Raw genomic sequence first — 11,239 nt, 5'->3', positions numbered from 1 at the left:
TATTACAAAAATTAACTTTATCCAAAGTCACCAGTGCAAATTTCAAGTAGGCGAAGTTTTAAAACTCAGAAATAGTGATAAAAAAATAACTACTTTTTATGTTTTCCTGTTTTGTATTGTAGCAATAATATGGTCGTTGTTCCCAATCGCGTATAATATTCTAATAAAACAGAAAACATCAGAAAACCGTTCTATTATAGGCGTCATGGATTTGTACTATCCTATTACTCTACAATCTTACCAAACATACTATATTCTATTTGATATAAATGAAGTCTTGTTGGGGTTATGGCTCATATGGGCCACACTTATATATGATTTATTTTTGTTTACATCATTTTGGGTCTTTGCTAAACACTATGAAACGCTAACACTGGCATTTGAGAATTTCAATTTCAATGGTATTGGGAAAAGTGAGTATTCAAACATGTTTATTAATATTTTAATTTTGACCATGATGACATTAATACAAACAAAATTGGCGGTAAATTAAAAATTAGAAGCTGCGGGATAAATCTTCTTTATAATATTCTTTTGCAGTACTTGCCATATTATACCACACGTTTTGAACTTTGAGTATGGTTAACGCTAATGACCTTAAACTTCAAAAACATAAAATTATTTTTTTTATAATAAAAGATTTCCATTTGATTTATACTTTGAATGATTAATAAGTTTCAGAAAATGGAACCTACGAGGTTTATTGACAATAAAATGATTTCTTTATAATTTCCTAATCCTATGAATGTGTTAAAACTTTTTTGAATTGAATATTATGCGGATATCTTTTAAATGTATCCATGTCTTCAGTTTTCCGCTGATGTTTCGGACTCGTTGCAAGATGAGACACGTGTCTTTGAACCGTGTTATCTCGACCAAGGCACTTAAGTATAGCCCTATTTAATAAAATGCCAAACTTTAAAATTTCTTGTACATCACAAAAAAAAAAAATCTAAACAAAGTTACGAACCAAACGAGTATAGTATGATATATCAGAATAAAAAAAAATTGAAATTTTGACCTCGAGTAAGCAAAAAAACAGATTTATTCATAGTCCTACAATACAAAATTTGAGAAATTCAAAGTCTCATAGCTCCTAGTAAAAGAAGTTCCATTACGATATCATAATTATTCATTAAGTAACGTGATTGTGAATTTAAAGTGTTTTCACAACAAATTTAAGGAATATAGCATCGCAAATTGTTTTTATTCATTTTTTTGGTTTTATGGAACTATTTGCATATGATATGTAAGTTTGAGGCATTTTAAAAATCCACTCGCACACACTTTAGGTGATTTGGCATGGAATAACCCAGTTTATATTTTTGTTTAATTTTTACATATTTATCAAAAAAAATTTGACTTAGGTACACAGCTTTATATTTTAAAATTATTTTACACTTATATGATTTTTAAGTAGCTTAAATAGCGTTTTTTTGTGAAAATCCGGATTTTCGGATTCCCATCACTAAGTCAAAGTGAAGATATGTGAAGTGTCTCACTGAAGATGAGAGGACTCTGCAACAAGTTCGAAACATAAGTGTAAACTGAAGTCATGGATAAATCTGAAAATTATCTACATAATATTCCTAATCCTTATTAATTTTTGTAACTTTTAATGGAGTTTTTTTTTGTATTATAGCGGAAACATTTCAAATGTACAAAAAATTGATAGCTATTATTTCGGATTGTCAAAATGTGAATATGTAAGTATTGATATTTCACAGCGAATACTTGGTAAAATTTGAATGTTTATTCCGAGTTGCATTAAACCAATACTATAACGTGCTAATAAACTAACTAGCAGTCATTTATCAATTTAAGTTTAGATGCGTTCTTAGGTGTTTAGACTATTAATTACCGGTTTATTAAACTATTGCTACGATTTTGGTTTATTGCACATATATTAGGCAGTACCTCGTTATATGGTATCATTATTGCGTGTTATATTGCAGCTGCCCTGTAAACACGTTATTATTTTAGTTTAATATATATTTCCAACATTCTTAATTTTACATACTTATCAATTTGTTCAATAAGTTTGCTCACATCAGTCAAATGATCCCGTATTTCCTTTTTCTCTTTGTTTCCCTCTTTGCTTTGGTCGGCTGCGTCGCCGTCGTCGTCACCGTCGTCGTCGTCACCACTTTTCCACGGCCTGTAATACAATTAATTATTTAAAATACTTTCATCGAAACATCAGCAGCAGCCGAAAGAGAGAGACATTACCCGGCATAATCCTCATCGACTACGTCGTCAAACAGTCGTTGAAAGTCCCAGCTATGGATTGGCGCGTTCTTTGCTTTTGCTTCTAAGCTTTGCGGTGTCGATTCTTCCGCGGATAAAGACCGTAAGTACTCGTCCCATATAAATGCCACTATTCGCTGGTGATCGTAAATCAACAGCTCCTTGTACAACGGATGTTTTTTTCTCGGCATTAGGTTAATCGGCCAATTTATTATTATATTGTATACACCCTGGATGGGCGCGGTTAGATATCTTATAATAACCTCGGTTCTTATAACGTTTATTAACGATTTACATTGGTCAGTTAACATTTCACTAATTACCGATTTTTCCGTCACTGCCCGACGCATTATTTCACGTTGCCGTTTAATCGACGTCAAATTATCCTTAGTCAATGATATTCGATTACCAGCGTATTCGATCACCATATACGAGTTTGAAAAACAACGCGTTTTTTTAATAGCCAGCCCCGGTATGGGGATTACCGCTCTCTTACCGTCGTTGCCAGTATCGTCAGTCATAATTTTAATAAGATTGTCCAAAGCGCCCAACAATCCGATAAACTTATCGTGCTCCATACACAAACACGCTGTAGCACATACTATAAGTATTGCTTGTTTGTACGCACTGTTCTTTTGTGACCATTCGCATCCGATGTGAATAAATTTTCTCTCGTTCAGGTTAACCGTAAACACCGCAGCCGATATCAACTGAGTATCAACCGTGTTGATATGCCTTCTCGGCAAAATTCGTATTTCTTTTTTCCCGTAGCCACTCATAGTACACACACGCACGCGATATCACTTCACAACTAGATAACCGTTCCACAAGAACTCTTCACGACGTACTACTGGTGGCCCCATTTAAAAGACCCCTTTTATGTATCTATACGTTGCATCCAACAGCCAATGATATTACAGTCTGTGTCCCGCGCAAATGCATTTCTCTATTTTGTTGTCAGCTGCTGCTGCTGCTGATATTTATCATTATTCAACTACACTAAAATGGCGCGCTTTTTTTATTCACTATCATACCACCGAGGATACCTTCACAGTACAATTCTTATCACTAATAACAATCTGTTATACCACATCATTTTTTCCCCGCCAAATTTTTTCTTATCACTGATAACAATCCGTTATACCACTTGGATACCAACATTTTTTACCGCCAAATTTTTTCTTATCACTGATAACAATCCGTTATACCACATGGATACCCACATTTTTACCGCCAAATTTTTTCTTATCACTGATAACAAAATTGATAACAATTTTTTTTGATAAAGGAGGATCATCCTCGAGGATCACTGATAAGAGAGGATGATCCTCACCCAACTATATACTACTGTAATTAATTTAAAAAAAAATATTTATAGCATATAAAAAAACCCTTTTTTAAAAACATGCTTTTCTAAAAAATAGTGAAAAAGTGAACTAAAAAGTAAAAAATAATTATACTACAGGAACAGTTTACCAATCAATTATAGCACATTTTATTTAAAATATCAATTACTTTTAAAATAACCGAAAATTAACTACAATTTAAAATAATGTTAAACATCATTAATTTTGACTTAAAAGAAAAGCGTGGGTCAGACTAACAAAGTCCAAATTCGTTGAGTTAAGTATTTTGAAATATACGTGTCACACACTAATATTGAACCAAATTTAAATTACAAAAAACATTCAAAATTGTCATCCAAAATGAGTGTACCTACGTGTTAGCGAGTTAAAGAAAAGCATGTAAAAATGGTTTTTTTCATCTTCTTCAAAATAATTAACTTTATATTAACATTAGATACATTCACATTAATAGTAATAAAATATCATAAATACAATAAACACTATTTGTAACAATTAAAACTTACATGATATAATACCACAATAATCCGGTTGGATGTTACTTTCTTATGTAATTTCATAATAATTATTTTAAATCAAAATTATATTTTCAATACACTGAATAAGGTGATTTGGTGTGAGCAAATGTTATAAAAAATCTTAAACATAATTTTGGAAACAATGTTTTAATTTTGGTGCACATATAATTTATTTTTATCAGAACGTTTGGAGTCCAAGAACGTCTAAACTATGTGACCTTAAGTCTTTTTTATGATATTATCATGTCAGGAACGTAGACGTTCCCTCACATCCGACTCTGATCTAGGCTTTAATGGCTTACAAATATTCCGACTTGACAGACACTCCTATAATTAGCTCTTTTCTAAAATTGGTGGTTTATCTATTGCCTTTAAAGCTATATATTATGAAAACACTTCTATTTCCTTAAGCATTAAAACCGTTGAGCAAGTGTGCGCTCTATTTTAGCAAAGAATAACGAAACTATTACTGATATGTTGTTGAATTGTATGTGTTTTCTATAGAGCTACTGATGTCTTATTAAGAACACAATTCCGTCATTTTGTGTGCTGACTATAATTTGTCTTACATAACTTGTTCTAATGACGAATAATAACCTCTGAGAAAATTGTTTCCTACATCCTCTTTGCTTGTCGATAGTTTCTCCTATTTAATTTGTTTTTAACAATATACCTTTTTGGAAAATGGTCCTTAAACTGGAAAATTAAAACCAACGCAGAAAATTCTGTACATGTTTCACTTACTCTTGACAAAAAAAACACGCCTATTCTCACCCTCCAAAAAGTTCCTATCCCATCCTTGTTTCTAATAATAGTAAAACTATATCTATTTACAATATTGACTATTGAGTTGTTTAAAAAATAATTTTGCTCTCTTAGTATTCATGCTATTAGATAAACATACTACTTAAAAGTTTAAACTTTAAGATTCGATGCGGAGCTGTTATACAATGATAGATTTTTCATTTTGTATCATTTTTTTTTTCTACCTGGAGCCACAGTTACATTTTAAGGCTGTAGGCGAGTTGCGGCCCGAGGTGTTGTTTACGATGTCGGAGACCGGTGAATAACGCTTATGCTTATATACTGAATAATATTTTCTGGGCTTAGTACAGCCGTACAGGAAACCATTCAATCTACTGATATAAACAAATTATAATATTATACTAATATGTTGCATGTTAGACATTGAAAAAATATATTATAGTTTAAATTATTTTAGGATAGCTGTTAGCATAGCCTGGCATAGCGAATACAATTCAATGTTGTTAATAACAAATCACTAGATGGTGCTAGTAGTAGGTATTGTAATTTTGAAATATTATTGTACATTCTTTTTTTATAATACTGTTACATAGTACGATTACTTGTTAGGTATTACTTGAACTAAGTATTGTGAACTTGAAGAATACTGAGAGGCCGCTTAATAGGAAACTATGTAATCTTAGCGTATATTTTACCGTTAAATAAATGAGATTAACGGAGTTTATCAACAAGTGAATAGGTATGGCCAGTTTTCTGATTAATTACCGTGATAGAGACCGAATTATAGGATTGTAGGTTTTATTATCAATAAATAAATTATTTATCCACACAATCAATATTAAATTGTTAGTTGACTAGATTGAAAATTAAATTGTTAAAATTATATTAAAGTGATATACTGATATACATTTACTTTAATATTAATACTTATTCTTTTGATGACTTATTGGACTTATGTCACTATTGAGTGTGCAATTACTATTTAATTGAATTTCCCGCAGCCCGAGTAACATAAAAGTATGATGCACGATTGCACGGCCCACGAGACAGTCCGAGTTGAACAAATTGGTTGGATCTATTCAAAAGTAAATAAAAAACTTGTGAAAATCACATCGTTTGTATCGTTTTAGACGAAACCGCGATTTACTGTCTTAGAAAAATTAGACATGTTTCAAATTTACCTCACTTCACCTCTACAAATAATATTACAACAACAAAAACAGTAAACAATATCAATATACATAGGTACACAGTTACAGGATTACGCACTACGGCTCTCTCACAAGGCGTCGCCTTATTTTGCTCAGTGTCACTGCGGTAGTCATGTAAAAAAAAAAAATAATACATAAGTAGTAAGTACAGAATATTATACGAATATAATAATGCGTTGTACACTCACATTATGCGTATAACGCACGCAGACACACGGCACGACTTGTAAGAGCAACGGGGGGGCGCCTATACACATAACAGGTCAGACATGATCATTTTTTGTCCTTTGGAGTGTTGGAAATTGTTGTATGTTCGATCGCAGCGGGTTACTTTCGAGTGGTTTATCATGGTTTGTTATTATTGTTATTGTTATAACCCAATATGTTCGGTATTATTCGAAGCCGTGTGACGTCCGACGTTGGCAACATTGCCCGCGAATTCGTGGGAACGGTAAATCCTATCTAGTTATCGGATCAAACACAGCAATCGAATGACTATAAAACTTCCATAAGTACACAGTAACAGTGGCGGATTCAGGGGGTGCTTAGGACATGAAGCACCCACCTTCGTCCGTGTTGACCCATTTTGTTTTTTTTCACTAGTCTCACTATCAAACTAATTTCAAAACTATTACGATGTACTATTGTTTAAATTGTGCGCAGTAACAAAATACATGCACAATCGACTTCCCTGGCCGTCTGAGTAGGTAAACATTAATAAAACTTAATAAGACCGTTATCAATTAAAAAATATAAAAATGTTGCGTGCCCCGATGTTTTACATTATAAGTATCTAACGGAGGATTATTAGCACCCATCGTACAAAAAAATAGTTCTAGATCCGCGCCTATACATAGTTCTATTACTAATATTTTATAACATAATTAATACTAAATGTTTTTTGTATACAAAGTGTAGGTAACATTAATTCCTGTTAGTTCACTTTATGGCCGCCAAGTTAAATGCTTTTGGATAATCGTTATTGTTATATTATTGTAGGAACTTATTATTATTCGAAGGATTTAGGTGTTAGGTTCTCGTACGGCGTTAAATGCCTTCAGGCCACGGCAGCGGCTAGATTATAAGTAACGTTAGCTTTTAATGATAATAATTAATCGGCGTGAACGTGTTGTCGCGTTCATAGTGTAATAACATTAACTGAAAGTCCATTGTATTTTAATTCGTTAAATCCAACAAGATTATAGGGCACAATATGAATGTTTGCCGGTTTCCAGAACACTCCTGCACCTTTATGTCTAATTGTTCTCTATAATGAAAACGTTAATGTATATTATAAGCTCATATTATAATGGGCATGCAATAAATCACTACACTACAGCTTGTAAGAAGAACATAATATAGGCATACATTTATTACGAAAATAGTACACTGATATACTCAAAAATAAAAATTATAATATGTTATAAGGCTTGGGTGGTGCCGTCGTGGTTCTGTGCTTAACAGTAAAATACTAGTACCTTAACCTATTTTCATATATGAAAATAAAAAGTTAAAAAATGTAATTTTTTACCTAAATATCCTACCAGGTATCATTTTAATATTTACCCAAAAACTATCGGCAGTAAACAATTTGTATGTTTTACTCACCTGTTGAATTTTAAATAATTTACACATAGTTTTACTTTTGTACAAAAGATTTTTGAGAAAATTGTATATTATGTAAAATCCTACTCTAGATCTTATTTTAGTCTCATTTTCAGACTTTGAGCCTTAAAACTACGCTCGAAAAAGTGAAATGAAGTAAAATTGTCTAACCCTCCTGGGGGAAAGTTCAAATAAATTTTAAGTTGAAAAAAATATAAATGTTTAGTATGTTTTTCTAAAAGAAGGAGAAGGAGCCAACTTTTTAATTGTTGTCCCAAGAAACTTCCTTTCTAGTACGATTTCTGAGGACTATAGACTTTTTACACGGAGAAATCGGTTCAGCGAATTACACCATTGCAATAAAATGCATTCTCAGTTAAACATCGAAGCTAAAAACTGCCCATTGCTATTTAACCGTCTGGATGTGTTGCTTGTTATTTGTTCGTTAGCCGGGGATACCCAAATATATAAGAGGCCAAAGACAATCGTATGAAGGGTTTATTCTGTGTTTACCAATTGTTCAAACCCCTGTCGTGCGTGTAACATGTCCCCTATCATTTAAAACGGCACTCGAATGCAGGGCGTTTCCACTCCAATCCAAACCTTTGTGAGTTTGATTCGTTTTTTATCTACTTAAAAGACACAATCCAGCTGCGTAATGAGGTCACACGGTTCGGTTTCAGGAAAACCACGGAGAAAATAGTTAATAGCATCAATTTAATACAAATAGGCATCATATAATATATTAACCAACACCAGTATAATAATTATCTAATATTACTCAAGTTCCTCGTATTGACCTTGAGTTAAAGTCAATTGACCTTCTACTCCTACTAAGCCCGACCTTCAAATCACTAAAAAGAACGCGGCTTATAAGAGTAAAATACATGTATATAATTCACCGTTTCAAATTTTCAGAATACTGCTAGCTTAACATTACGGATATAAAACTTTTAAATTTCAGGACAAAAGAATTTTTAAAATATGGAGAAAAGCGACTGCACAAACAGTAAACCAGTATAGAATAGATTGTATAATCTATACTCAATGATACTATTTTAATACTAACAATAATCCCGTTGTACACCAATACAACGGAATTTTAAATAAAGGCTATATGTAGGTTTTTTAAGCGCAAAAGGCTTTCGCTGAAACATTCATTAAAAAGAAAAAGTTAAAAGCTGAATAAATGGCTAACATTTTTTTAGTTTTTCTAGATTTCGGGGATTAAAGAGTAGATTTTTTCAACATTTAACTGACTTAAGTTCTTATTAAATACTGTAACGGGTGCACTTGAAAACCACTAGTTACCCCCCCCCCCTCCCCCCGTTACCACTAGCCCCGATATGCTTACTAATCATTATTAATTAAGACAATAGGACAGCGATATGTTCTGTTTCAACAGGCAGGCTCGTTAAAATACCATTTCGGATCGAAATACATGTAAATCACTTTCAAGTATATCGGCCTAGAGAAAATAACGTTATCTTCAACCAGCATCCATAAAAAATCACATTACTGTAAAATTATTTTAGGTGAAATATTATTTATTAAACCTATTTATTAAGATCTCATTAAAAAATTGTTCTACTCTGTTATTTTGTACTCTAAATTACACAGCTACTACTATTTATATTATTATGTTTATTACGAATGTACTCATGGTGGTCAACTTTTATACCTCTTAAGTCATACCAAATAACTACTGAGTGGCAAATAATTTATAATTAATCTCTAATGTCTTATGGTTTAGAATACATTGCACCTTATCCAAACCCACTATAAAAATGTTATTATTACACTTAGATACCAATAGCTGTAAATATTCATATGACTATATTTTTTAACTTAAATTTATTAACTTAATTTAAAAATCTAAATTATTATTGAAATAATACAAATTTACCATAAACCTACCTTAAAAAAAATATATTTTATATTATTTGAGTCTTTCCCTGGAACTCAAGGTAACTCTTAACACTAATAAATAATAAATAATTTTTCGTACCTTTGTATTTTCATCTTTTCTGATCAAAACACCTGCATTTTCGTTTATCCAAATGTATTTGTAGCCTTTTTCTTTTACTGTTGCTCTGGTTTTACCATATAGTTGTCTTTTATGTTTAGTGAGATGGTTATTGATGTATAGGCATTTATCTTTAGACCACCCAGAGTTAATATTGGAAAGCTTTAGTGATTTATTACGATCACATTATAACCCAATATTAATTAATGTTTATCATCAACATAAGTTTTAAAAAATTAGAATATATAATTCTTTTGCACTAAAGATTACAATGATAAAATACTATACATTCTATATAATAATGGAATAAACTGTTTAATTACCCCTCCTCCAATTTGTTTTTGCACGAAAGATTCACAAACGATTGGCGTAATAGAAAGTTTAAATTTCGAAAGAGGTGGCGTTGAAAGACCCTGACAAATCCTTATGACACATACAGTCCTAGAGTACATTAAGCATTATGTATGTCTTAAGTGCAACAAAGAATTTAAGATACCTAAAAAAAATGCCCGAATGTACAGATGAGATAATAGAAGGGCTTTGGGGGCTTAGCCCCCACAATATTTCTGTAGACCTCTTAAATTTTTCCTAACAACTTTGTCTAGGTCAGATACGAATATTATTAAAAACTAAACACAGATAATAACATTTGAAATTAAACATATTTTTTTTTCAATATGTATGACAATGTTTATATTTTTATTTATAAAATGTAAATAAGAATCCTAAAACCAAGTTTTGACAAAAATACTAAGACCTTGTAAGGTATAGTACATTCTAGATAATTTCGATACATTGTACATTACATTCTATACAATGTATCGTGCTCACTGTATGTACAGTGCTCAAGTCTTGTTCAACAACCAACCGATTGAAGTATTGTTGCAAGCTTGTCAGGATTCCATCATAAAACGTGTCGAACCTGTTTGGTTTGGATGTCAGATAGAACAACGGTTTTCTAAAAAACTAGGACAAGCCGATTTGGAAATGTTAAGTATTTTTTACCCACACGTCTTGGCGTATTTACTATAATTTCAAAATAAACGGTGTTTATTTCTTTAGACATGACTTTAACGTGACCTTTGGTACAGAAGTATCGAAGTCTATGTCCAAAGCCGAAAGAATAACATACCAAGAATCAAGTGCGTCGCACGCAATGATTTTCATAGGAATCAATCTTGAAGTAATAATTTATAATAAAACACTCAATTTATGCTTAAACACTGCTCATGAATTTTCAACGTTCCACAAAAGAAATATCATAGAAAGTTTGATGACAAAAATTATTTTTATAATATTTATTTATGAATTAAATGACAAAATATTGTTTTAAACGTAATGACGGTAAGATTACGGGGCCTTTCATTAGCTCCCCAACTTTCTGGTGCTATTTAAAATAGTTTTCACAATTACAAAACAATATTTGTTTGAATGATAAATGTAATTTAAATCTTTTTAAATTAACAATCATACACCTCAATTATATATTATGAAACTTTCAGA

The 11,239-nt window shown here is 31.6% G+C and overlaps 1 protein-coding gene across 1 annotated transcript; it reads right to left on the bottom strand.

Moving 5' to 3' along the window:
- Positions 1 to 1,944: 1,944 nt before the first annotated feature.
- On the bottom strand, positions 1,945 to 3,393 carry LOC126847874 (uncharacterized). The gene is made up of 3 exons (XM_050588288.1): positions 2,230 to 3,393; positions 2,021 to 2,158; positions 1,945 to 1,960 (listed from the first exon to the last, which is right to left on the bottom strand). Exons 1-3 carry the CDS (start codon positions 3,024 to 3,026, stop codon positions 1,945 to 1,947), a joined length of 951 nt encoding a protein of 316 aa, XP_050444245.1. The 5' UTR covers positions 3,027 to 3,393.
- Between the last annotated feature and the right edge of the window lie 7,846 nt (positions 3,394 to 11,239).

This window comes from Adelges cooleyi, unplaced genomic scaffold, assembly GCF_023614345.1.
Source record: "Adelges cooleyi isolate 19-005CV unplaced genomic scaffold, UGA_ACOO_1.1 ACOO_flye_CR_arks_rails_tigmint_CR_PRNA_124, whole genome shotgun sequence".
Lineage (NCBI taxonomy): Eukaryota > Metazoa > Arthropoda > Insecta > Hemiptera > Adelgidae > Adelges > Adelges cooleyi.
Note: the sequence above shows the minus strand (reverse complement) of the source record. Positions and strands in the feature narration are given on the sequence as shown.